Source organism: Aspergillus homomorphus (genome assembly GCF_003184865.1).
Source record: "Aspergillus homomorphus CBS 101889 unplaced genomic scaffold BO97scaffold_60, whole genome shotgun sequence".
NCBI classification, from domain to species: domain Eukaryota; kingdom Fungi; phylum Ascomycota; class Eurotiomycetes; order Eurotiales; family Aspergillaceae; genus Aspergillus; species Aspergillus homomorphus.
The window spans coordinates 139,202-166,135 of record NW_020291946.1 but is presented as its reverse complement, the minus strand read 5'-3'; the positions used below and the strand labels follow the sequence as shown (position 1 = coordinate 166,135).

Genomic DNA, 26,934 nt, shown 5'->3' with positions numbered 1-26,934 from the left:
CTCGGTGGGAACTACCGTATCAACCGTCACCCTTACTTCAACTTCCACTATCTGTACGAGGTGCGTAGCGACAACAATCCCCTCGAGCGTGGCGCCCATCTCTTCTGGTCCGATCTCCTCGGGCCCTGCCCCTACAGGTCCTGCTCCCTCAGGCCCCATTCCTGTCACTAGCGTGGACAAGACCACCGCGATTACTTATGTCACTGTCACTACCTGTCCCGTAACATCCACTGTCTCAGAAGGAGGGTCCGTGAGCACCTCGGTAGGGACTACTGTCTCAACTGTCACACTCACCTCGGTGTCGACTATCTGCACCAAGTGTATTGTTACGACAGTTCCCTCCGATGTCGCCCCCATCACATCAGGGCCCGTTGCATCGCCCACTACGAGTGTGGACAAGACAACGGTCGTCACCGTCACCTCGGTGTCTACTAGCCCCGTGACCACAACTATCTCAGCGGGTGGAACTGTATCTACCTCAGTGGGTTCTACGGAGTCAACCGTGACCATCACCTCGGTGTCAACCATCTGCACCAAGTGCATTGCCCCTACAAGAGTTCCCTCCGGTGTCGCTCCCGTCACATCAGGCCCTGTTTCGTCCCCTGTTTCGAGCGTGGATAGCACTACCGTCGTCACGATAACATCGGTATCCACCAGCCCTGTGACCACTACTGTCTCGGCAGGTGGCACTGTATCTACGTCAGTGGGCTCGACTGAGTCGACTGTGTTCATTACGTCGACTTCAACCGTTTGCACTCGATGCATTGCTCCCACGCCAGTCCCATCCGATGTTTCACCCATCTCGTCTGCATTAGAGAGCACGACAACGGTAGTCACTTGGGAGACTTTGACCACATGCCCGGTTACTACAGTCATTACCTCGGGCGGCATTCCTGTCACGTCCGTCACAAGTACGGTGTCGACGATGACTCTGACCTCAGTTTCCACCATTGCAACATCTGTTGTGATTAGCGTTCCGTCTGCTCCGACCACGGTTGTCCCGGGTGTCCCTTCGGCTTCGACAACTGTTGTTCCTGGTTCCCCATCCGGGCCAACAGCCGGTGTTCCCACTGTGACCGTAATCACTTCGCCCGGTGCTCCTTCTGGTCCCACGGGAGTCTTGCCTGTTTCTTCTGAATCCGAGAGCACAACTGTCGCTGCTCCCACGGTGACTTCGTTCGTCTCATCGGGCGCTCCTCCTGGGCCTACAGGAGTCTCCCCTGTCTCGTCCGAGCTCGAGAGCACGACGACCGTCGTCACTTGGGAGACATTGACTACTTGCCCAGTGACCACGGTCATCACTTCGAGTGGTATTCCTGTCACTTCTGTCACCAGCACCGTCTCAACAGTGGTTCTTACCTCCGTCTCAACTATCTGCCCCAAATGTTCGGCCACGCCAACCGCCGTCGCTCCTATCACGTCGGTTGAGAGCGCAACCACCGTTGTGACATGGGAGACTGTGACCACCTGCCCTGTGACGACGGTGATCACATCCGCCGGACAGCCCGTCACCTCTGTCTCCAGCACCGTATCCACGATCACGATGGTCGCGACTTCAACCATCGCAAGGACGGTCGTCGTTCCAACAGGCGTTGCCCCTGTCACAGGGGTGCCTTCGCCCGCGCCGTCTGCCTCGTGTCCCAGTGTAGTCCCCAAGTGCATCAACACGTGGCTCGAACTGGTCCCCAAGTGCACTTCCAACAGCGACACGAGCTGCTACTGCCCCTCGGAGAAACTCACCAAGAAGGTGATCGAGTGCATCCAAGCATGGAGCTCCTCGGCGGCCGAAGTCCAATCCGCCCTCTCCTGCTTCACCGGTATCTGCGCGGCCTACGTGCCCCAGAACCCAGGCATCGTCACCAACATCCCCTCCAGCATCACCCTCGGCCCAACCCCGATCCCCAGCGGCGTGGCCCCCGTCACCGGCGGCAACAGCAGTGCTCTGATCTCCAGCAGCGGCCCCGCCGGCCCCTCCGTCCCCTGCACCACAATCACCTACTCCACCTGGACCGTGACCGTGCCGCAAGTCGTCTTCACCACCGCCACTGCCAGCTCGCAGACAAGCATCGGGCTCGTCGTGCCAGGACCATCGACCACCCGCCTGCCGAACCCCTGGTACCCCTCCTCCGCCGCCTGGCTCTCCCACTCCGGCACCCCAAGCCGCAGCCCGACCCCGTCGCCGAGCTACACGCCCCTGTGGTCCAACAGCGGTGTGACCGTCGGGGTCCCCTCATGGACGTGGTGGGTAGCTGCCATGATCGCTACACTCATACGCCTAGCCTAGCCTAGCTAGTCTAGTTGTTTTGCTTTAATTCGTAGTTAATGATGATCTACTTGTGTTTACTAGATAGGCGAGCTGGACCCAGATTTATCCACCAGCGAATCTACTTTTCCTTTCCTTTCCTTTGTGTTTTTACTTCGGTCATTATTTTCATCTTCCATCTTCCCATTTTCTCTGTTATTTCTTTCTTTCTTTCAACTAATATTGATTGATATGGATGAAGAACAGGTAATTGAAATGACCTTACAAAATTGACTGTATTAATTACCCTCTCATTCCTCGAACCCCATCCATTCAAATCCAATGATTGCATCGAGGGTTAGAGACGTAGATCCATCCTGGGCGTAAACCGTACAACCTAACTGACTATATCATCTCCTCTTCTCTTCTATTCTCATACATCCTAGCTAGCTAGAGATTATATTAAGGGTGAGAGACGTACGTATATCCCACCCATTTCCGAAAGAACAACCCCATGTAAGTAAACAGAGTCTTATCTTATCTTGTCCAAGAAATGCAACAGCGATAGCAACTGGAGTGATAGAGGGGATAAAGCATGCATAGTCCTCCAGGTTCCTCAGATTATCACATCGAATGGTCTCAAATCAGACAAGGTAGTATAGGAGGTGTTAACGGGTTTGAGGAGCCGGGACGGGGGAGATAATCCTCTGCCGACTATATCACTACCGTGACCAATGCCCATAGCCATATCCATCACCATATTCTTAAACACGATATACATCGCATGCGAAATCAATATTAAATTGAAAATGAGGATAACATAACATTGTCATGTCTTGTCATCGCATTGGGATCTTCTTCATCTCTTTTTTTCTCTCTCTCTAGCTAGGAAGGTGGATAGGTGAGTAGGTAGGTATGTAGGTAGGGTATGGAAGATAAATTAAACTACCGAGCCGGGTTTCTCTTCCGCTTCCTGTTCTGTTCAGCTCTGTTCAAATCGATTCAAGTATGCCAGACAGACAGACAGCCAAATAAACAAGCAAGGTCAGAATCCCCAATCCAATGGCTTTCCTGGGAGGATAATGTAACAGTAAAGCTTGAAGCAAAAATCAAAGGATCAATAAATAAACAAGCAATCAATCAATCAAAACAAATTCTCCCCAGTTTCGCCGCCCAAACGCCCTTCAAGACAGAAAAAAAAGATTTCAAGCTCTGAAACATAGAGCACGAAGAAAAAGAAGAATCAGAGTTATCGATTTTTACTCCCGCTGTTTGTATGTATTCCCGTGTGTTCTGTGTAAGTGGTAGTAGTAGTTGTTGTAAAAAGGACTGTAAAAAGGTACTCTGGCGGAATTTGGTGTGGTAGTAGATAATGGTCATCGTCGTAGTTGGCTGGGATTTCAATCGTCTTTTGAAGATTCGTGCGATGCAATGTTGGCGGTATTCAATGCATAGATAGGTTCAACCACGATTTATGAGAAGGGCCGGGGCCAAGAAGGTATAATAGATCGAAGAGAATGAGACATATGTGCGGGTTGTCATGCATCAAACGAGCATCTTCCAAGAATGGGAAGCTAAAAAATGACAGATGGTGAAGGTGCTCTAGGTTCTGCTCTTCTTGGCCCGTTCATTACTGTATGGCCCATCGCCCGTGTCCTTTGTAAGAGGGTACAGATGCATTCCCATGTCCGGCGGGAAGTCCGGGTGCAACATGTTGAATCGGTTGGGATTCGGAGGGACGCCGTCCACCTCGGCAGGAATGCTCTCGACAAGCAGTTGTGCTAGGCCTCGGTCAACGAAGCCGGCCGGCTTATTGTGTAGCCGGTCCATGCGGGCCCAGTCATCGTCGACTTCCTCGTTCATCAGCGGCGGTAAGGGGGGAGCGCCGTTATTGCTTGGACGCGCGTGGTAGTTGGCCAGGATGTTGTACGGAAGGTTGGGTCGCACTGCGGGCTTGTCGGACAGCTCGGCCAGCGCGTTCAGGGCGTGGTTGCCGTGGCCCCGAGTCGAGCGCGTAGCGTGGAAGTTCTGGCTGGCCGTCCGCGCCATATCAGTGGCCGGGGTACCGTTGTCTTCCGCACCCGTGCCGTCGACGCCGGAGCCCTCGTCTGCGTCGGTATTGTTGCCGTTGGTCGCCGCCCCCGACGGCTGGTCCGCACGCTTGGAGGTCGAGAAAAAATGCACGGTCGCCACGTGGGCGTGGTTGGCGTGCGCACTGAGCTCCTTCTCCGTGAAGAGATTCTGGATCGCGTACGCGGGCGCCGTCTGCTGCTGCACCATCTGAGCTTTAGCACGTTCGGCCGGGTGTGATGACAAGCCCGAATCTCGCACAGGAGAGCCGACATCTTCTTCGGGCGCCTTTCTCTTCCGCCGGTTGTAGGATTCGGCTATGGCTCCGTCGTTGAATTCAGGTTCGGCGCGATGGCGAGTATGCCGCGTCTTGCGATTCCCGTGGATGCCGCCGGGGCTGGCAGGATTGGTGATACTGAATTGGTTAGGGTGCAGGAGCAGAGCGTTGGTGTCGGCCAAATCCAACTGCTCCTTCTCCCGCATCAGACGAGCCCGTTTGCCGGTGATGGTCTGGACGAGACGTTCTCGGAGGGTGTTCGCAAGGTGCTTGTATTCTTCTTCAGCAAAGTGAACGCGGAACGCATACTCTCGCCGAAACCGCTCAAGGTTGTTGGTATGACGATGCTAGGGAAGAAAGTTCATTAGCACGGGCAGAAAAAAAAAATCCCTCCCGACAGGGGATATGCTCGAAGTAAAAAGAGAACCCAGACTTACCGCCAACATTGTCAAATCCGAGTCTCTCTCAGTCTTGGCCTGGTTTATCTCCTGCACGAATCGCGCATACCACATCCCGGCCAGACTGGCCATCTCCTTGGCGAATTTTCCTCCGCCGACGGTACTCTCAATCAACTGTGCGATTTCGTCCGGATTGTCGGGCAGCGGGCCCGGATCGTAGGGATCCGCATTGTTGATGAGGGTCATGTCACATTGGAGGGCATGCAATTGTTGCCGGAACTGAGTGTCCCGATTTTGGCTGAAGGAAGCTGTGAGGTCTTGGAGGCGCTCCTGAAGCGCGCTGCGTCGCTTGTCCCGTTTCGACAGCGGCACGCTGGTCGGGGGACTCGTCGAGCGTCCTCGGGAGTGTATATTATTAGACATGATGGGATTGCTACTACCATTAACCGGGGATGGAGGAGCAGGCGAATAAGCCATAATCTGGGAGCGGTCGCTGGGTGGTCAAAAGGGTAGAAGAGAGAGGGAGGGCTGGCAAAGTGCGAAAGCAATCTTTCTTTCACGTTGCCGTTTTGTATGGGGGGGGGGGGGGGGGAGCACGGTATAAGCGGAAGATTGTGGAGGACTGCTGCTATCAAAGAGCAGTACAGGTCCCAATCCCGATAAGCGTACACATCCAGGTGAAGAGAGAAATTGGCAGTTGGAGAGGAAGACCAAGCGAACGAGAGCAAAGTTGGATGTGTGTGGAGTGGATGGATGGATGGATGGACTGGACAGTGACGGAGAAGCAGAAGGCGGGCAGCCGGCCGTTGGCCTGATGCAGGCTAGTGTCGGGGACATTTCTCACCGCCCGGCTTAAGGGGACCAGTTGGACTTTCTTTGATTGATTGAGGTGGACTCTATTGAACATCCATTGTTCTTTTAACATCCTGTCATTGACGACTGATGCATAATTAAGAAAAAGAAGAACACCGCTAACTCATGCTTGCCCACTGCATCTCATCCTTGACTCTACATGATAGGATATTGTAGTCTGGTGATACAATTGATCATGTACTCAGTAAAATTTATTCAATTGCGCAGAGTCTTTCGGGATGAACGCATCCTGTTTGTTTTGATAATTGGGATCCTGCGATCCATCATCTAAGCTAATGGTAATAATATTCATCAACATCGTCGCCACAAAGCAAGTGGTCATCACGCTTCCATAACACAAGATATCCCGGGTATTCTGTTCCAACGGATAAACAATGCAAACAACCAATGCTGCCTAGACAGACATCCCAAACATGTAAATTGACCCCCAAGGTCCATCCAACTCCTCAAGACGCCACCGGATCAAATAGATCCCCCTTTTATTGTACGACCATATATCCAACCATGAAGCAAAGCAGAGAAAGAAAGAAAGAAAGAAAGAAAGAAAGAAATGACAAGAGATTGAGACAAGAATCAAGGAGGTGAAACGAGGCAGAGACGCAAGGGGCAATGCCCGCTGCAGCTCGCTCCACTCCGGCCGAGCCCGTTTAAGAGTGCGATCGGCGGATGACGAAAACGCCCAACTCGACACCGTCGTGAGGGTCAGAATCCTCGCCGTAGGGCCGTCGTCGGATTCCATCCAAGATCTCACCCAAGAGCATGGCCGACGTCACCTCCTTGTCTTCCAAAATGTAGTTCGTGGAAGACACATTGGAAACAGCCTTGGTCGCTGGGAGGCGCCGGCCGTTCTGCCAATACACGCTCAGCACCTCTTTCATGCGAGCTTTCTCCTGGTGAATGAACCATTCGGTCCAAAGTTCCCGATCAAGGTGGGCGCTGCCTTTACGAGCGTCCACGATGTGAAATTGGGAAGAGGAAGAGCTCAAAGAGCCACAGAGCTGGGAAATATTTTCTCGCATCGTGTCGAAGTCATCCATGTGCGAAACGGAAGAGAGCTTGCCCAGATAACGGCCGATATCCGTGGAGAGCTCATTCACGACCACGAGTTGGCGAAGCAAGGGGTCCAGGATAGGCCCCAAATACTGAGACTTGAAGGTCGATCCGCCCCTGCGAGTAGGGTAAACAAAGAGTAGGGAGCCCCCATCAGGAGACAGCTCGGACAGTCGGTCAACCAAGAACGACGGGCGATATGGCGAGAAGAGATCCTTGTATTCCTGGGCCGACGAGGGAGGAAGATAGCGCTCCAGGATCGAGAGGTGGACGGTATGGGGCGGCACGACCGGCATAGGCGAGTGCGAGGCTCTGGTTTGGATGGGACCGCGGAAATCGTGATAGGCCGACACGACAGCGGCGCTGGAGAAGACGGTCGGGTTGAAGTAGTCGTTGTTGGGAAAGAGAGGGCGAGGACTATGCGGGGGAGAGGACGGTAGGTTGCAGAGGCTGAATTGTTCGGGGACCGCGTGAGTAATGTTGATGTAGGGCGACTGTCCATGGCGAAGTCGATTTTGGACCGCTTGTACTAACGAACAATAGACACTGTCGTTGGAGGATATCGTCGCGGCCTTGTCGCCTGGACGAGGGTAGGGAAGCATCTGCGAGACGATCTTGACGGCTTCGCCACGAGAGTTTGAAAGCGCAAGCGATGAGACTACTCGCGATGCATCGATTAGCTTCGCTCGCGAACCTGAATGGCCTACCCGGGACTTACCTGTGGCTTCGATGCTGTTCTCTAGCCACGAGCTGTGGTCACAATCCATCTCGCCTGATGAACCTGGGCTGCCACCGGAGCTCGACGGCGACACGTTGGACAGCTGGTCGGAGGGGCTACTAAGGCCGTCAGTCCGCGCTGGGGAATTGCCGATATTGGGGCCCTCGTCCATGACCATGGGCCCATGATCTCGGGTCACATGCGATTCGAACAGCAACATCTCGGCAGTGGGGTTCCACGCAATATGGTCGTTGTCATCCGGGGGAGTAGGTGGAAGAGCGGAGAGGTAGTCACTTTTGGCGGACGAATCCCACCCAGTCGTCGAGGAAGACTGCGATGCTCGAGTCGCCAGCGAACCTGCGGCAGTCGGACCAGTGGAAAGACGGAGACGGGATTGCGGAGAAGTGGAATGCGAGTCTGGGCGAGAGGCCTTCGACGAGAGACCTAGTTCTTCAAATGATGGGAGATGGAGAGAAGCGTTGCTGCGCGAGAGGAAACGGGAGACTGGAGAGGGCTTGGTGATAAGGGACCCTTGCGAGGCTCGACGCTTGAGCCGACTCGAGCCGGTGTCGGGGGGGAAGGATGCAGGAGATCTTCGAGGAGAGTGGTGGTATGGCTTGACAGGAGAGATCGGGCTGAGGCGAAGGGGGTCGTGCGAGTCGAATGGCGACACGGCTCTTATTATAGGCGAGCTAGGTTCGCCCGACACTTCTGACGATGATGGAGAAGTTGAGGAGCTAGAGGCTGCTGAGTACGGAGAACGCATGACCGAGCTGTTTCGCACCTCCAAGGCAGGCCGAAACTGTCCATGGCACAACGGCGGATTCATTCAGTCTGCGGTTGAAGGCGCTGCTGGCACAGAGGAAGCAGCGCGAGCGAGATGCAGGCGGACCCAATGAGAGAACCGGGCCGTGAGAGCAACGGGAGGAAGAGGCGGAAGATAAGACCGAGGTGAATGAGAGGGAGTTGAGGGGATCGTATTGTATTGGAATATTTCACGGAGAATTTGGTCGAATCACCGATCGCACATATAGAGGCAACGAGGTGGTGGAAGAAGTAGTGGTGGTGGTGGTGGTTGAGACAGGAAACCGGTTAGAGTGAGCGGAGGAGGACGAGACTAGGCGGGACGGTCGGGATATTTGGGTGGTAGGAGTATAGGAGGCAAGTATAGATGAGGGGACGAAGAGAGAGGGGGGAAGAGGAAGAAGGGAGGAAGAGGAGCGAGAGGAGGAGGGAGGAGAGGAAGAGAAAAGAGAGTTGGAGTGGTGGTGGTGGTGGTGGTGGTAGTGGTGTTAATAGTAGTTTAGTGGAAGAGTGGAAATGCGGGTGGATTGTGGTTGATTGATGATGGTCGATGATGATACAGTGGGGAAAGGGCGAAATTGAAGGGCGAGCAAGCAAAGACCCAACTCAAACCAAATGGACGCGACTAGACTGCTGTCGAGACCAGGAACTTGGACACTAGATTCTAGAAAGTAGAGACTAGAAACTAGAAACTGGAGAACCACGATAGTCAGTTACTTCAGTCGAAGAAGGAAAAGGTTTCTTGGGGGGGGGAGAAAGAAAGGTTGGTTAGGAAAAAGGGTCAAGAAGAAAATGGAAGAAAAAGGGAAATGAGCCAAAGGGCCAGAACTGGCCAACTTTCTCTGAAGAGTGACTGCGCACCCTCACTCCCTCCTTCACCATCTTCAGTTGACAGCCCGAAAGGACCAACTTTCGACTGAGTCCAGTCTCCTCGGGCTGCGACTTTCCACCCGTGTTCTAGACCGCCGTGCGCCCTGCCTGATTGGGGAATTCCCTGACACGAGGCCGCCCGCTCTCCAAGCGGGCTCTTTCGACTTACTACCCGTTTAATACACCTGCAGACACGCCCTGAGAGAGAAGAGCGGAGGGAATGGAATTGACTATCTACATGTTAGTTATGTTGGGGAATTAATTAGTTTGAATGATCCCTCATTTCTGCTCTAGTTTATAGATCTATATAATTATCTGTTTCTCTTCCCACTTGTCTTCCTCTACTGACCATCTCTACTGTAATGCCTGTAACTGTCCGGTAACATCCCTCTCTCTCTCTCTCTCTCTCCCAGATTAGTCCAGACGCTGCGCCGACTCATCTAGACCGTCCACCTTTCCATACAGTAGTGGCTGATCGGAGCTAAGATGGGCAAAGCCAGGCGATATCTTACCGTAATCGGCATTACACGGACCTTCCTCTTGTCGTGGCCACCACCCACTACTTGAGCCTGCCTTCTGCCTCTGCTTCTTTCCCTTCCATCCGCCCTCCTCCGCCCGTCCTTGGTTTTTCTTTTCTTTTTCTTTTTTTTTTTCTAAATTTTCTCTTTTGGCTTTTTTTTGCCCCCTCCTCCTCTTTCCATTACTCAAAGACCCACCGCCTAGAACTGGACACACTGGACTCACTCCAGTCATGACTCCACGGACCCTGGAGTCTGTCCCCTTCGACGGTCGCCTTTACCCGGCTTTATTCTTTGTGGGTGGTTAACTTGGTAAGTGGTAACGGGGGGAAGCACACACGACCTGCGGATGACCTGGTCAGTATACCCCCTCCTCAGGCTCCCTCTACCCTTTCCTCGTTTTCCTCCCCGAAGTCAGCCGTTGCGTTGCTGGTACTACTTTTTATGTCGAATGCGGCATTATCGATCTCCGAGCAGTGCGTCCCCATTTCTACATCCATGGCAGGGCTGCCGACCTGCCTGCCAGCCTACCAGGCCCCCCCGTCAAGGTGTGTCCGTGGCAGTGACAAGTGATGGTCTGGGCTTCTTTTCTCTCTTGCGAGTCGCGCCCTATTGCCCGCACTCGCCCTAGAACAATCTCGTATTACCCGGATCAGCATACCTTTCGACGATCGTCCTGCGCAGTCTGATCGGGAGGCTTGTTTGCCTGGTCTCGCGAGTGCGAGCCATTGATCGGATCTCCGGGTCGAGACACCCTCTGAATCAGATGCGAAACAGCTCGCCTCAACCCGTCTCTCTCCCTTTTTTTTTTCTCGGCGACAAGGGGTAATTGGAAAAAAACCACCCCAGATTAAATTGATATTGATCTTCCCACCTAACTAACAGCAAACACCTCGTCACACCGACAGACAGGCGAAAAAAAGCATCCCAGGCCGCGCCCCGGAAGATAGTCCCTGCACAGATGAAAGATGGGGCTCTCGGCTGAAAAATCTGTGCACAACAATTGTGGAGAGCATGTATAAATAGATTGAAGGGGCCTAGTGGTGAAATGGCTCGGGCTCGATCATCGCCGGCCTTTTGCACAAAGTTCATACATAATGTTGTTCGGAGGTTTTCTTTTTTCTCGGTAGGTGTACGACTACGTAGACGATGGAAAAGCTTCATCCCTGTCCTCTCAGCTCCGATGGAACTCAATTGATGATCGATACAATATGAAAATGTAGCTCGAAGTAAGTACAGAACAGTAAACACTAAACCCAGAGGAAAAAGATTCCTCTCCCACTCAACTGCTTTCCCCAGACCCAGTCCGCTGGCCCAATCCCCCCGATCGCATCGACCAGTCAACGACTACTTTCCATGAATCATCTCTAAACTTCATTTCCCATCTATGCTTTCCCCGATCTTGACGTCGTCGAACTTCCCTGTCCGTCCCCCCTCCTCACCCTGGTTCCAGTGTCGCTCTATTCGTCTTTTTGATTGGGTTCTGGGGGAACACCGCAGAAAGGCGCACCTGCATGGCGCGATCGAATCCACTGCCGCATCCGGGCGGATTGACGCCTAGACCCTTGTTCCGTGCTGCCGAAAAGATCCGCCTAATGTGATCAGGATGCGTGGATGCGTGGATCGGGGGGGTGGTTTGGTGGTGGTGGTAGTAGTAGTAGTACTATAACTGGTCTTTTTTGTTCCCCTTTACTTTTTTTTACTTCTGAGGATTTAAGGTTCGATTTGCTTTTACTGAGTACTTGGGTTGGGCTTGTGTCGTTGTCATCGTTGGTGTTGTGCTTTTCGGGCCGGCTAGCTGGCCAGCCAGCTGTGTCTGGGGGTATGACTGTGCTGTGGCTTAGCCTATGAGATGATCTGGAAGTTATTTACTCGTACGTTGATTGCGAAGAGATACAGTCACCAAGCATGAACAATTTACTTTCTCATGCAGTGGTGAAGGGTGTATCCCGCCCCGGCGGCGCCCTTCCTCTTCCCTTTCATAAACCTTGAAGACTGAAGGCAACCTAAAAAGGAACTTCTTGACCTTTCTTAACCACAGCACTTCCCTGTTCTCCCTAATCTATTTAACTTGCCGACCTAGCCGTGACGATTTCTTGTACCGTAGTGTCTGAGATCCTCCAACCATAACCATAACCATAACTATAATCATAACCATAACCACCCACCCAATCCATTGACCGACTGTGTGTACTGTACTGTAGATCAGGGCTGACACCCGCCGAGCCTGAGGCTGAAATCCAGATGTGCCCGTGGCTTTTTCTGTCTGGTCCACCACACTCATGAACCTACTTACTTACTTACCGGTCTACTGGGCGTGATACCCCTTTTCATTCGATAAATTCACTTTCAATACTGAGAATCGAAGCCTCCCCCCCTTCTTCCCTCCCAAGAAAGAGCGTCGAACTGCTGCTGCTACTGTTGACAGACAGGCGCAACCTTCAGTTCTGGCCATTCTTTTCTGAATCGGCTCCATCCGCCCGCGCTCTGGTTCCATCTAAAATGCCGGTATCGACGTCAGTGGCTGTCCTGTCGGCCTGGCCTGTTGGGTCCCGTGCTTTGGGTCAAGTTGTCAACACAGGGAAAACTCCGCGGGATGATGGTGGATGGTTTTGACATCTGTCTGTAACGGTAGGGATAATGAAAAATGGGTCTACCTATGTTGTCTGTCCCTTGGAGTCATGTCCCAGTCCAAGCCACTACGGACACATTTCGAAAGGCTAAGCCATGACTTGCCCATAAGCCACCCCTCCGTTTCCCCCCCCCCCCCCTCCCCCACCACCCATGGTCTGGGAGATTGGGACTGACTTGTCACCTGATTTTCTGTCGATTGTCTCGGGAGACTTGCTTCAGACTTAAAGAGTGAGGACATCAGAATTCGACCGGCTTATACAGTACTTAGATTGAATGTAGATTTGGACTGTAGATCCTGCGAAATCCTGTTTCTTCGGTTCGACAAGGGTCTAGATTTTGGTCGGTGGTTTATTGTGTGTTGATCATGGTCTGGGTTGTCTATAGTATTGCTGTAGTATGATGGCTATGAATGTTCGTGCTACTGTCATGGGATACTATCTATCTGCATACATACAGTGCATTAAGTGTTCTTGATGGTAGGTTCAATGCATAGAACCGTCCAGTTTATTCGGAAGAATCCAGACTACCACGACAAGATCCAACATTCTACTTTCTATGTACAGTACATATTTCCCACCTGATGCGACCGGTTCTGTAAAACATAGCATCATCCCACTCAGTCTACCCTCTTGCCCATAAACTCCGCAATCAAATCACAATCAACAATATCAACAACACGCAACCCAACCCCTAAATCCACCCCATCTACAATCAATCAATCAACCAATCAATCAACCAATCAATCAATTAACAGAAAAGAAACCAATCAATCAATCAATCAATAAATTCAACACAACAACCCCACAAACCACATCCAGATCCAGATCCAAATCCAAGTAGATTACTCTCCTTCCTACTCCCACATATTAGACCAACAACTCCCCTCATCAAATCGCATTCTTCAATCCATAAAAGCCAGCCATCAAACCACGCAATCTAATCTCAGTCCTCCGTAAATGTACGGAAACATAAATTAAAAACGGGCCCCCGCTCCTCAATCAACAATCCAATCCAATTCAATTTCCATCCCGTCCAACTTAGACCACTCATACGAGGTCTAACAGCTGTGGTTGTTGCGGAATTGAAAAGTGGTACGTACTCACTCCTCAGTTTTGCCCGGCGGGCGTCTCGGGTTTCTTGCCTTGCGTGTTGGTTTACGCCACCGCCCGGGCTGGTTTGGGCAGGTTTAGAGGTCTGCAAGTGCCCAGGGTTCTCTGGGGGTTGGGTTAAATGAGTTGGATTGTTATCGGATTAATTAAGGTAGACTATATGTATAGTGTGTAGAGATTAGCCCTCATCAATTTTAGAGGATTGATGAGGGGTGTTGGTTAGGTGGGTTTTTGTATATACTGTGAGTATATGTAGGTAGGTAAGTCGGGGTGCAGTAAGTAGTCTGGGGGGTAGTAGTAGTCTGTGCAGTATTCCTGGGAGGGGCCGGGGTTGGTTGATGTGTATGCTTGTGGGTTGGGTTTGCAATGAAGGTTCCTTAATCTTGGGTTGTTATCAATGTGGAAGGAGTGAGAAGGAGTATGGCTTGTCTTTGAGCTTGGTATTTTTTTGGCCTGGTATTTGGGTTGGTCGTAACTTGGTTCTTTTTGGGGAGGATTCTATTATAGTGTTGGATGGGGATACAGTATATCCAGACAGTTTTTATAGACGTGCATATCTAGTGAAGTATTGGAGTATGAGTAGAGGTATATCTTGTAAACACTTGGCAATGATGGTCCTTGTACCTGGATAATATCCTCATTCCTCTAGATCCAGGCCTGCTCATACAAATATAATCAAACTGACCAGGTGTATACAACCGAGTCTAATATAAACAACTGATTATATAACCAACGACCACACGAAAGCAACAAAGCCACCACCATAACCACTGCTGTACAATCTTAGTATCCCTCACAACCCAGAAGTATGCCTCAGCAAGGAGAAGGGAAACGCTCGTATACACCCCCAAAGTAGGCACAGCCCACATAGACGCCCAGTCCCCCTCCTACTAGCCCATCTCCACTCCACACGAGATCCAACTCAATCCAGTGTCCACCACATCCGCCCGGGCGGGCATCAATCATGCCAGATCTGATCCAGGCAAAGCAGCCCAGCCCGACCACAACACATATCGCCGCCTGGCACTTCTCGATACACAACAAAACCCTCGAGTACATCGCCTAACGTTGAGACGGAGTAGCTTATCCGAGAGGTAAAAAGCCAGCCCTGTTCGCATCCACCAAGCGGTTGAGTCTCCGTCCATTCGGTACGGTCAGATTGTAGATTATAGACTTATCCCCTCCGACTCGCAAGGAAGATAGCTAGTTAGCTAGCTGTACAAATGAACCCCAGCCAGCCTAGCCCGGGGCGTAGATCTCTGAGAGATACCTCAAGATCAGTAATACATAGCTGACAGCAGTGTAGCAGCAGCAACATCACCACCTAGCGTAAACACTATCGAACCGAACCAACCCACAGGGTAGTAAGTAGTACTAGCTCAGATCCAGGGCCGTGACGACCTGCAACGAAAGAAGCTGAGGGTTTGTCTCACGGTATGAGTGTCGTTGTGCTTTGCTATACCGATTTATAAGACCTGACAGTCACCCTGACCGGGTTTGTTGATGCTGGCTGATCGGTGATATATATATCTGTGGCGCACTCTATTTCAATCCAGAATTCTTTGGCCTGTTTCTTGGAAATCGAGAGCCCGGGTAATAGATGTCGTCTATCGTTGACGGAGGGGTTGGTTGACTGTCTGCGAGTGTTGCAATGGAGTATTAGTGCAGAGTAGTATATACCTGAGTAGATGCCTCGATCTCACGGTGCCATATATTGCCACGAGGAGAAAAGATCAGTCTGCGAATGAGATTCGGAGCTTAGAGCATGCAGTTATGGAAGTAATCGTCACTGGTGCGTCGCGTAGCGTCAGTCAGATGGCCGGAGTAGAGTAATAGGAGGCGTGCTACTCTGGATGAACCGGTGGACGGCGTCGCTTACATGACCGTGCCGGACTATGGCTCAGTACGAAGATGAACGTCTACACAGGTGGCTGTTCATGGAAACTGACTTGTTATGATTGATCTCGATCTCAGAATTAACAACAGAGTAAGCTGAGTGACAGTGCATGTGCAACGTCTCCAGAGTTAACTCGTCTCAGCAGGCTATAAAATTCTCGCCAGTCATTCAACTTTCGTCTCTTTCACCGCGCTCTAGGTCTGCATCAGGCTGTGTGGCTGCTGCAGCCTCGTTGCAACGGTGACCGAACCGCCCCTTGCTCTTCTGCTGGTTGACGGACACCTGCTGCACAGTGCATCTCCGCGGATGGCCTCCTTGCGTACGTGGCTTGTGGCTTACAGCCATCAACCTGCCAGGCGTATCATGACGACCTTGCAGAACGGGTGAACATAGGGATTAATTCCTTGCGTTCAGACGCAGCAGATTGACTCTGTGCGAGTTGTAACCCCGCGACATGTCATGAGGAAAAGAGCGACGTATCGCTTTCCATCGTCGCACCCACTTCCAGGCTATGTTTCAGCTCAGAGGTCCTGTAATGCATGTTGATCATGTCTCGTGTAGGGATGACATGTCAATCCTGGATCAGGGCCTGTTGGCAGAGTGATCCGAAGTCAGGCTACCCTCTCTCACAGCGTCGGGATCGTTCGTAAATGATGAATACGTAATCCGGAACTAAAAATCATCACACAAACCAAGGTAAACCCTCAAGACGTCACGGATCTTCTGCGAGCATCCGCGTGGCGGCGAGTGTGGAAACGTTGCGGCCGATCGGTCCGACGCGACGGCGTGCCACGACTGGCGGCGACCTTGGCCAGCAGCTTCTGATCGTCCCCCATGGTGATCGTGACCGGCGTGCAGCTGGCCGATTTGACCACCACAGCCGGCCGGGACGAGTCACACCGGAAGTGCGCGTTAGCATGGTACGACATCGACGGCGGCAGGTCCTGCCGATCCAACGCCGCCTGCAGCTCCAGACACTGCAGCACCAGCTCCTTGACACCGTCGGTCAACGCACGAGCCCGGTACTCGATGTCCGGCCAGAAATCATCGCCCCAGAAGGGATCTTCCCGGACGGCCGCCTCCAGCGCCCGGAGCCAGAAATCAAAGTTCGGCAACCGTCTCTTCGTGCCTTGCAAGTGGTCCGACAGGAGACACGCCACGGCGATAAAGCGGATGGTGGGCTCGGAATTCATCACATGAAGAACGATACACGCCGGGCATCGCTCCGTCAAGTACCAATCGTGCTCCTCGGTCAGGATCGAATGTAACCAGGCATAGGCACTCCGTGCCTCACCCCGGAAGACGCGGTCGGCTTCCGCTCCTTTGCGACTCGGGAGAACATCGGCGGCGATGCGCGAGGCTTCGTGGTGCAGAAGGGATAGTGGAAGGAGTAGTGTATGGATGATGTCGCGGTGCAGGCGGAATGTTTCTTGTTCCTGGACAGTACAGGTGTTGCGGTGGCAGGCGCAAAAGCTGCAACCAAACTCAGTTAGTGCCGGGTGACCATCTCTACCAGTCTCTTGAAGCCACATACCTGGGGGCCTTCATGCCCATTTCCTGTCGCCTGAGATGCTCTCGCATCATGCGAAAAGCCTCATTGCGATCCAGGTGGTCGCGATCCTGGTGTGAGATGCGAAAGGGCGACACAGTATTGCCAGTCGACATTGTGCTGACTTGAGTCGCCGGTCGACTATCTGTGGAGGCGACGGTTTGTTTTAAAAAAGTAATTCGGTTACAGGCAATCTATGGAGCGCCTGATAGAAGAATTGAGGTGACGTGCAATAGTAGAGTAGTGTGCGCACACAACTAATCTCCGGCCAATCAATTAAGGTAATAGCAGGCAGAGAAGCTTTCCTGGGATGGCAATGTTGAGGCAGGTAGGAACCACGGATAGCATGATCCAAAAAAAGAATTACTGGATTGTTCACGGTTCACGGTAGACAGAGTGTTTCTAGAGGGGAGGTATGAGGATGATAAGTAATTCAAGACAACAACGATGACGAGAAAAATCCGGGGAGGAGAGGGGGAATAAAAGCAATGCGATTGAGGAAATTATTATTATAATAAGCTCGATTGACAATGAGGACCAAAGACAAAAGAGGGGAGAGGGGGAGGGTCCGAGTTAGATGAAAAGGGAAAAGGAGGAAATGAAACGGTGACGAGCGATTCCCATCGCATGCGGGAAGGAAGCCCAAGTCAGGCGAGGCCCCGTCATCCACGCAAGCCGCCGACGATCAATTTCGAGACCCCAACAACTTTCACTTATCCACCCCTGCGACCGTCCAATATTCTGACTCCGGTCTGCAGCCTGGGTGCGTGCAACCATTGTCACCTCTGATAGTCACTGTATTCTTTTTCCGCGGATTTTTGGCACCCTTTCTGGTCCTCCACGATGTCCGGTAGAGGGAGCGAAAGAGACAGTGAGAGGGAACGGACCTCACCCGCGAGGGGATCCTCATTATCTGGCCATGGATCGGCCAGGGTCTCGATCGTTGGCTAGACCCAGTGGCCCCTCGTGCTGCCCAGGCAGGCCTTGACTCCGAATAACTCGGTCCATAAAAAGGGGGGGCAATTCCAGTCGAGTGCCGCCAACTGGCTCGGGGGATGCTGGGCTGCCCACCAACTAGTCGGGATAGTCAGGATAGTTGGGGGGATAGTTGGGCACTATTTCGCTGCCATCACGAGAATCAGCCAGTAATGGCGTCACAGCCAGCACATCGTCTCAAGGTGCGGATTCAAGATCCAAGACATTCGAGGAGGCAAATCGAAAAAATCCCAAGGTGTGCTTTTTTTGGTCGACTCGGGTTGCTACCCCTGCTCCTATTCGGGGAGAGATGGGGGATGGGGTGGTATCGAATATCGACTTGGGAAGCATGTAGATTGTGCTTTAATTATCACAGTGGGATTCAGTGGGGGGAAAATTGAGACATCGAAGCGAAACGATTGGCGGGGATGTCTGAGACTAGTGGATGACTAAGCTCACCTGATTCTGCCCTGTCATTCCGGGCTTTTCCGAGGGATCCTCGGAGGAGGCCGGGCTGTGGTTGGTGCTCTTGGTGCCTGAGTAAATAGGCTTTAGATCCATGGTCCCTGGCCAGGCTTCCCGATTTGCCCAACTAGGAAGCGAGAATACAACGCGGTGCCCATTGCACCTCTTGTTCATCTCCCCCCTCCATACTCTCCAGAGATAATGTTTTTGGTACATAGTCAATCCCCTCGAAGCATTGTTCATGCGGCTGCGACGCGAACCCTGCATACATCCATTGTTGCTAATATGGCGGCTTGAAACTCAAGCATTTGACAACTCCCGCCCCTGCCTACCATCCCGCTGCATTCCAGTCTTCCACCGACCACAATTGCTTCAAGGAGGCGTGCACGAATACTCTCTGACATTAGGTTATTTTGAACACCATTGTCAAGCATGTTTCCATCCAGGAACTCACGGTGCCATGGTATGGCTGGGAGATATCTCAAACTCATAGTGTCGCGTACCGCGTCCTGAGTCCATTGAGAAGCATGCAATCTCATATTAAAGACCCTGTCTCTATCCTGAAAGATGGATGTCACGGCGCCCGTCAATTCATTTGTTCTCAGTGCTGTACTTGCGGAGAATTGGCTCAATTGTCTATCGAAATCCTGCAGCTGTCGCTTCAGCGAAACGAACTAGCCTGGTAGCTAGTCAACACTTTCGCATTCAAAAGCAAGAAATCGTTAACTCTCGGAGTGGTCTTTGAGACAGGTATACCTTCTTTATCCTGATCTATTTGTCCGAAATCAGCTATTCTGCACGAAACCCGCTACACGTCGACGTCGAAGCGCCTCAGCTCAACAAGCCGACGCACAGTAGCTCGGATAAACCAGAATGAAGGCACGCTGCTCACCGTCGTCGCTGGCGACGCTCTCTCTGATGCTCGCAGCATTGGGGCCTCGCGCTGCACACGCCAGTCAGACCATCTCGGCCGTTGGCTCGAAATTCTTCTACGAAGATGGCAGACAATACTATATAAAAGGTACAGGAACACAGTCCGCCAATACCACCGCACCGATCCCCTTACTAACGCAACTGTCCTTGGCGCCAGGAATCGCCTATCAGCTCGTTCCCGACGATCCCTTGATTGACACCGCTCAATGCACGCGAGATGCGGCCCGCATGGCTGAGTTGGGCACCAACGCCATCCGCGTCTATCATGTGGACCCTAAAGCCGACCACGACGGCTGCATGAAGGCCTTTGAAGATGCAGGCATCTATCTCTTTGTGGATCTGGACACTTTCGACACGGCGATCTCTCAGGTGCGTTACCTGCTTTGTTCATGTTATATCACATGACCACCATGTAGGCTGGATGCTAACTGCACCGAGTAGGTCGAACCCCACTGGGACCGAACACAATATGATCGATTCACAGCCGTCCTGGACGAGTTCCAACAATACAACAACACCGCTGGATTCTTCATTGGCAATGAAGTCCTCACCACCAAGGACGGCTCTGCCGCCGCACCGTACGTCCTAGCCGCGGTTCGCGACATGAAATCCTACCGCGACGAAAAGGAATACCGCAACATCCCGGTGGGTTACTCTGCAGCCGATATCGCAGAGCTGCGTCCCATGCTGCAGAACTACCTGGCCTGTCGGTCTGACCCGGTGGAGCGACTCGACTTTTTCGCGCTGAACGCCTACGAATGGTGTGGGGAGTCGACCTTTACCCAATCCGGCTACGAGACCCTCCAGAAGCAAGCAGAGGGGTACCCCGTGCCAATCTTCTTCTCAGAAACCGGCTGCAATGTCGCGCGCCCGCGGACCTTTGGCGACCAGGCCGCCATCTTCGGCCCCGAAATGGCGGACACCTGGTCGGGCTCGATGATTTACGAGTGGATCGAGGAGACCAACGACTACGGGCTAATCAACTACGGGCCTCCTCCGGCGGCCGCCGCGGACGCTCCCGCCGCCGCCACTACTAACGGGCCCCTCGTGCAGGATGGCTTCGTCCGCCAGGGTGAGCCCACGCCCGTCGCGCCCGACTTCGACAACCTCAAAGCGCAATGGGCGACCTTGAACCCCACCGGCGTCGCGCTGTCCGACTACGCCGCCTCCACATCCACCATCCAGCCGCCCGAGTGTCCCGCCTCCACCGCCGGCGGATGGGCCGTCGATCCCAGCGCTCCCCTACCAACCCTGGGCCAGGCCTCGTCGTCCTCCTCCTCCCACCACGCGGCCCCGACAGGCGCGGTGAGCGACTCGAAGAACGCAGACGACACCCCCAGGCAAAAGGAAGTCGACCCCTTAGACGCCATGTCCGCGTCCGCATCGCAGACCGTCCTCCCGGCCTACGAGCTCAGCAACGGAGCAGGCTCCTTCGCGATCTTGCGCGAGGGCGGCCTCAACCGTGCCATCGAGGTATCCCTCGCTCTCTGCACAGTGGTAGGCGGTCTGGCGCTGTGGCTATGATGGAAGTTCTTGATGAATCGTATCTTCTGGATGACTTGTTACGTACCACCTTGCCAGATGTTTTTTTACCGTTGGTTGGGTTCGGAGTCTTCACATTCGCGGTCCCCTAGCTCCTCTGGATACTTGCTATTTTCCTTTCCCTTTTCATAAGTTTGCAGTATACGAGCGATACGGTTACCGGTTAACCCTGAAGTGTATTCTACCTCTGGTTCCTTGCGTTCCTTATATCTGAATACTAGAGGTTCCTTTTATCTAGCTACTACGAATGACTTTGATCGGATCTCAGCGATGAACGACAGTCATACCAATAGCCTTTCCCCACATCAGAATCTCTCACGGAATCAATGGTGGTCAAGCTTAAGACTAGATACAGTACAATGATTATAGCTATAGCTAATTACAGGATGAGCATCGCGTCGACGACACCGCTAGCATTCACGCGTGCACGTCGCTCATTACGCCAAAGCGATGCGCTTGCTTTATGTCCAGAGGAGGAGGAGGAGGAGGATATACCACGACGTGGAGGAGGACGGGGAGATGAGGGACGAGAGGATGTGCTCGCGTGAGGTACAGGGGGATAGATGTGCATGGTGTATCGATTGATATCTAGGTAAATATTACTCCGTGTTTATGAAAGAATGCGAAGGGTATGGAAGCGGTAGGGGTCTGGAGAGGTAGAGCCGGTTGCCTGGCGCTCAATGACGGAAGGGCTGACAGTATTAGACTTGCGAAATGCGCGAGGAGCATAGATGGGATTCCAAGGGGATAGGTCAGTGTTTCCCTAGTGCAATGCTATAGTTCCAGAACGGATCATGATGCATGGTCGGTTCGGACACATAGTCCGGGTCTAGCCAGGGATTCATGTACCGGTCCTGCTCCGGATCGGTGTCGCTGCCGCCGGTAACATAGCTATCTGTTAGATAGCAATCGGGGAGGCTGGAGCTGGATGCAGAGGCTGCAGTGGAGGGGTGGTAGCTCATCGGGCTTACGGGCCCTCCGGGGTTACTAGTGATGTATTCCGTGCTTGGCGACGAGCTGACCAGCGAGGAAGGGGGTCGGGGTGCTGCTGTTGGTCCTGCGCGCGGGACAATCAGGTTATGCGAAGCTGCGTCTGCGTTCTTGTTGGGGCCAATGCGCAGGGCGTTCTTCGGTCGTGGAGCGGGATGTTGCAGTTTGGACGTGCAGTGCAGCGGGGCGGCGTGGTCTAGCTTCTGGAGTGCGCGCGCGAACACCTGTTCGACCTGGAACGCGGAGGGCCGGTCCACAGGATCTCTGCTGAGCATGACCCGGATGACATCCAGCATCGGCCGGACGGCCTGGAAAATGGAGTCTTTGTGTTTCTTGGCGTCGTTGTCCAGGAGCGTGATCCATGAGCAGACCTGGCCGGCGTTTCGGTCCAGGTGAAAGGAGCAATCGGCGACGCCGCCCCCGCGGCCCGCTGTTCTATTCTTGGCTCCGCGATGGTGGGCGAAGGCGGAGAGCTTGCGCTTGCACAGAAAAGTGAATATGTCTAACATCACGGCTCCGAGGGAGAAGATATCGGAGGCTTCTGGGTCCGTTTGGCGTGTCTGCCAGGTCTGGACGATGGCAGCGTTGGTGCCAATGATGGGATAGCCGATTGGGTGGTAAATGGCAGAGGCCGCGGAAGAGGATCCTGATGAGTGAGAGGAGGTGATGGAGGGTGTATAAAACATGGGTCGTTTGATGGAGCCGATAGCGCGCTTGCGAACACTCCCAGTACTGGACCCGGAAGAGGATGATTGGGTGAACGAGACTCGAGAGGACGATCCTCGCAGGCCGATGCGTATAGCAGTCCCCTGCGAAGTGACCGATTCTGCACGTGGGCTTTCTGTCGCGCGATCCGACGGGAGACAGTTTCGGAGTCTAGATAGATTAAGGAAAGACGGGCGTGTGGAGGATGAAGCAGACTGCTTCCGTGCTGACCGGCCCCCAGACGGAAGACTAATTGTAGGTCGCGACACATTGGTATCCTGTACACTGACAGAGCGCACCCAGCGCTCCGGTGCGCCATACTGATACGACTCGATGTCATCTAGCTTGGCCGGCGAAAGCAGGGTGTCGAGTGCTTCAAATTGGCCTAGATAAACCCGGAAGTCAGCGTCGACCAAGATGTTCGACGGACGGATGACACTGTGCGCATGACTATGCGCATGCAGCCAAGACAATCCATTGGCCAAACAGTGCGGCCAATTGACCAATATCTCCCGTCGTTTGTTCTTCGGAAGACGTTTGAAGGGTTGAGGCACGTCGGTGAGAAAGGACATCAAGGTGCGTTCGTATACTCCGGAGAACAAAATGCAGACCGTGTTATCCACGAAGTAGGAAGCATAGATTGAATAAACGTGGTCATGGGCCAATCTCCTCAACGAGCGGATTTCCTCTAATACTTCGTCTTCCTCAAAAAAGTGAGGTGCGCCGCCGACAGTAACTTGCGTTCGCAAGAGTACACGACACGGCGCACCGGCAAGAACCACTTTCTCAACCCCTTCTCTTACCAACGAAGTCCCGGTGCGGAGCAGCTCCACCGGAACGCCCTCATTGGGAGTGTACTTGACATGATCGCCCGCAGTGATTCCACGGACGATGAACCGCCATTGAGCCAGAAAGAACTTGTGATCGAGGTCAGGATTCGGGCTCTCCGCAGAAAGAGGCAGGCGCTTGACACTAGGTGCAGAGAAGGGCAGATCCGAGTCATCCAGAGACTCATCTATCAGTGCAAAAATCCGATCGGGGATGCCGATGTCGACAAGTATGAGAAAGAGCCTGCCCGCCTTGGCGATGATCCAGTCCAAGTAGGATTCGCTTGTTAGACCCTCCCCCCAGGGCAGCGGAGCGACCAGCCGGTGTAACACTTCCGAAGGAAGCTGGCCGAAGACATATTCAGGCAAGAGGGTGGTCTTTACCCGATCCTCTGGCCACCAAAGTGACGTGACGGGAGCCGACATTTCGGACTCATGGCGATCCGGGTCATCGAGGGAGGAGGCTTCCCCACAGGCGGGGGCGGACATCTAATATAATTACTGGGAGGAAATGAGAAAGGGGGAGAGTGACGAAGATGCTAATACCGGCCGCATCTATGCAGGACAGACATGTCTCTATGAGATATCAGCAAGTGACTGCCATGAAGGTGTTCGAGCAATGAACAAACCAGGAAATCGAAGATCAATGGGAGAGAAGCAAAGTATGGGAAAGAGCTAATAAGAGAGGCGTGCACCAAAGCCCAAAAATTCGAGAAATAGTACCAAGAATAACCTGCGACAGAAAACACAGAACGCCAATCAACATCAAACATAATAGGCTAAGATATCGGGGGATATAGTCGGCGGAGGACGGAGGGGTAATCTACTGGTGGACACGAGGCTTATCAGACAGCAAGGGGGACTCTCCACGCCATTATTGGGAGGGTTCAATCAATAGTCATAATGGTCATAGGACAAGGAAAGACGAAAGAGGAGTCCAGAGGGGTCGCACTCATCTATCACTCCAGTTTTACGGGGCATCGAACCGGGCCTCGCTTTGAATATGGTGCCGATACTGCCCGTGTGGGTGGCACTGGGGTGGTTGGTCTATGCTCCAAGTTCAAGCCGCCATGACCACCCGAGCAAAAGGAACAAGCAGTCTCTTAGTGCACAACCATGATGCCTGGCCAAGGCACTAGGGGACCTTCCCCAGTAATTGCAGGGCCGCAGTAGAGCTCGAGGCCGCGAGTTGGCAGGGATCACCACGGCAGCGTGGCAACGGTTCATACTTGGACTGGCAGAGAGAACCCAGGCCGTTGTCTCCGTGACTGAGTGGAAAGGATGCGAGGCTGCGAGAAGTATGTATACAACCGTAGAGTTTAGCAGCGAGTCAAGTCACGAACCGGGCCAGTATGGCGAAGTGACCTTGCTCGTCCGCGTGGATATCAGCATGGCTAATGTTCCTTTCTTCTCGGATGGGCTTACTCGTATAGTCCGTATCTCCGAACAGCGAGGCCGATAAGGAAAGAGTCGGAGAAAACTCACTTGATAGCAATGAAGAAGCAAAAGCCGGAGACTCCAAGCAAGCAAGCAAGACCGTCGAGAATCAACATGCCAGCGGCGCTAGTCCCAACACGGCCATCTGTCCCTTTCACTTGTTTAGTTACAGCTTTGACTACGAGTTGCATCTTTGCCACTTCCTACAAGTTGACACAATCTTACAGATCAATTCGATCAGTCACAATATCATTATGAGCCATCACCCTTCTTGCATCCTTCACACTACACAACCGCCTCGAAAACAAGACCAGCAAGGGTTGCGCGTCCATCGATCACTAGGCAAATCTAAGCCGGAACAAGAAACGTGGCGTGGCGCAAAGGATTCAATGGGTCTCTACAAAAAAAGTCCAGCAGATAGTACGGTAGAATACCCAGCTACTAAGTCTCAGAGTACTTAATGCGAGGATGTGGCAGAAGCGTGGTAGACGCTAGTCTATTCATCCTGTAAGCTCTTCAGGCCCGCCAACTTAGGGCGACCACCAGAGTTGAAGGAACGCCATAATCCTCCATCGCAGTCAACCAGCAATTGACTTCAACAAGATAGAAAAACTAAACCCCCCAAAAGAATAAGAAGAGGAAAAAGAAAAGAAACCAAAAGATCCCCTCTCTATCGAATTCAGTAACATACACTAACCTTCCCAGGGGAGATTTTCCTATCAGGACAGCCCTATTCGTCAGTATCAGCGATGCACGTCTTATCAGTTCGACCCTCTGACAGCCGAGTTTATTCATGCAAATGCGCTCATTTGTCAGAACCAGCCTTGATAAGCCTTGCACACCCCCAGCGATCATAGACTCGAAATGCGTTAGGTATCTAGTTAGCTGCCCCGGGGTGGGCTTTACTTGTTCTTTGGGACATGGGTCCTACGGTTGACATTAAAACGTCGGCAGGAGGTGCTCTCGACACCACCGCCAAAAATCGTATAACATCAAACCACTACTGCACAACACCCCGTCTCAGTCTGATAGATGAAGTGGGACGTGTGGTCCTTGCGCGATGACAAGGTCTAGAGTAAGAAAGAGGTGGGAAGGTATTCCCAATTATCTCTAGGGTAACTTAGTATTGAGTATCAGTCCTACAAAAGTCCCCTCCGTTCGAAATCCCGCTACCAGTTTGCACTAGGTTACTGGATGGGCAACTAGGCCTTCGGAATGCAGAGCGAAGCTCCATCTTCACCAAAGTGTATGTTTCCTTGTCTCAGATCGCGGTTGGGCATCGCCGGTGGGCCGGGGCAGCGCCACTCTCTGGTTCCGGGGCGAGTCGTCACCGTCATGGTTGAGACTCGAGCGAGGTATGAGGTTACAGAAGTACCTTTGATGCTGTCTTAGAGCACATTGGGCCTTCTGCATGAGGTCTAAAGAGACATCTAGTCGAATCTTGGCCATAATAACAGACTCCGTGTCCACAGCCATCTAAGATAAACCGACCTTGGGCTCTACTACGCCATAATTCGACATCCACATACATCATGCAATGTCGGCGGAAGCTACGCGTTTCTCTGCTTTTTGTTTTTTGCTTCGCTCGCATAAAGAAAACATTAAAACCTCGGGCGGGTATGCTCAGAGAAGAGAGATCGATCGGGCCCCCGACAATGCGGTGCAACATGATCGTTCCTGCGCCCCCTGAGCGAAATAAGCAAAAAAAAAAGGTACTGTACATGTACATTACTTGATGGTTATCGGTGGTCTCCGGTGGCTTTAACGCTATACGCCTACCTCTATTCGTATGACTTCCAGGCGTACCCCGGGACAGGACCCAGGAACTCAGTACCTGAATTGTTCCTAAAGAAGACATCATTAGAGAAAGCCACTCTTAGTCGAGCCGTGTAAGATTAGATCTGCATCAACCTGTATATTGTGCTTACAGTGCATCCATGCCTTCTCGTAGTTGCCTAAGTTCTAGAAGCTACTTACTGACGAACCAAGTCTTCATGGTTACTTCTTTCCAATAATGACTGCTATGTAGCTTCTTCTGCTTGAACCTATTC

The 26,934-nt window shown here is 52.6% G+C and overlaps 7 protein-coding genes across 7 annotated transcripts; 2 read left to right on the top strand and 5 right to left on the bottom strand.

The window, feature by feature from the left end:
* Nucleotides 1-68: 68 nt before the first annotated feature.
* BO97DRAFT_418382 (uncharacterized protein) lies at nt 69-2,284 on the top strand (the record flags this gene model as incomplete). Its single annotated transcript, XM_025696520.1, has 1 exon — nt 69-2,284. A coding segment is annotated over one exon (2,216 nt), but the record flags the coding sequence as incomplete, so codon positions are not given.
* Nucleotides 2,285-3,844: 1,560 nt separating this feature from the next.
* On the bottom strand, nt 3,845-5,464 carry BO97DRAFT_355837 (Sds3 domain-containing protein; the record flags this gene model as incomplete). The annotated part of the gene is made up of 2 exons (XM_025692149.1): nt 3,845-4,936; nt 5,027-5,464. 2 exons carry the CDS (start codon nt 5,462-5,464, stop codon nt 3,845-3,847), a joined length of 1,530 nt encoding a protein of 509 aa, XP_025546870.1.
* Nucleotides 5,465-6,507: 1,043 nt separating this feature from the next.
* BO97DRAFT_429096 (uncharacterized protein) lies at nt 6,508-8,394 on the bottom strand (the record flags this gene model as incomplete). The annotated part of the gene is made up of 2 exons (XM_025697345.1): nt 6,508-7,568; nt 7,629-8,394. 2 exons carry the CDS (start codon nt 8,392-8,394, stop codon nt 6,508-6,510), a joined length of 1,827 nt encoding a protein of 608 aa, XP_025546869.1.
* A 1,259-nt stretch (nt 8,395-9,653) lies between these two features.
* BO97DRAFT_243661 (uncharacterized protein) lies at nt 9,654-10,329 on the bottom strand. The gene has a single exon (XM_025690811.1). The coding sequence runs from the start codon at nt 10,053-10,055 to the stop codon at nt 9,717-9,719; it is 339 nt and encodes a 112-aa protein (XP_025546868.1). The 5' UTR covers nt 10,056-10,329; the 3' UTR covers nt 9,654-9,716.
* A 5,655-nt stretch (nt 10,330-15,984) lies between these two features.
* On the bottom strand, nt 15,985-17,353 carry BO97DRAFT_243581 (uncharacterized protein). The gene is made up of 2 exons (XM_025690810.1): nt 16,995-17,353; nt 15,985-16,933 (listed from the first exon to the last, which is right to left on the bottom strand). Exons 1-2 carry the CDS (start codon nt 17,123-17,125, stop codon nt 16,165-16,167), a joined length of 900 nt encoding a protein of 299 aa, XP_025546867.1. The 5' UTR covers nt 17,126-17,353; the 3' UTR covers nt 15,985-16,164.
* Nucleotides 17,354-19,155: 1,802 nt separating this feature from the next.
* On the top strand, nt 19,156-21,078 carry gel6 (putative 1,3-beta-glucanosyltransferase). Its single transcript, XM_025690808.1, has 3 exons — nt 19,156-19,470; nt 19,540-19,751; nt 19,824-21,078. Exons 1-3 carry the CDS (start codon nt 19,323-19,325, stop codon nt 20,904-20,906), a joined length of 1,443 nt encoding a protein of 480 aa, XP_025546866.1. The 5' UTR covers nt 19,156-19,322; the 3' UTR covers nt 20,907-21,078.
* A 496-nt stretch (nt 21,079-21,574) lies between these two features.
* On the bottom strand, nt 21,575-24,240 carry BO97DRAFT_243574 (protein kinase domain-containing protein). The gene is made up of 2 exons (XM_025690809.1): nt 24,076-24,240; nt 21,575-24,022 (listed from the first exon to the last, which is right to left on the bottom strand). Exon 2 carries the CDS (start codon nt 23,933-23,935, stop codon nt 21,677-21,679), a length of 2,259 nt encoding a protein of 752 aa, XP_025546865.1. The 5' UTR covers nt 23,936-24,022; nt 24,076-24,240; the 3' UTR covers nt 21,575-21,676.
* Nucleotides 24,241-26,934: the final 2,694 nt, after the last annotated feature.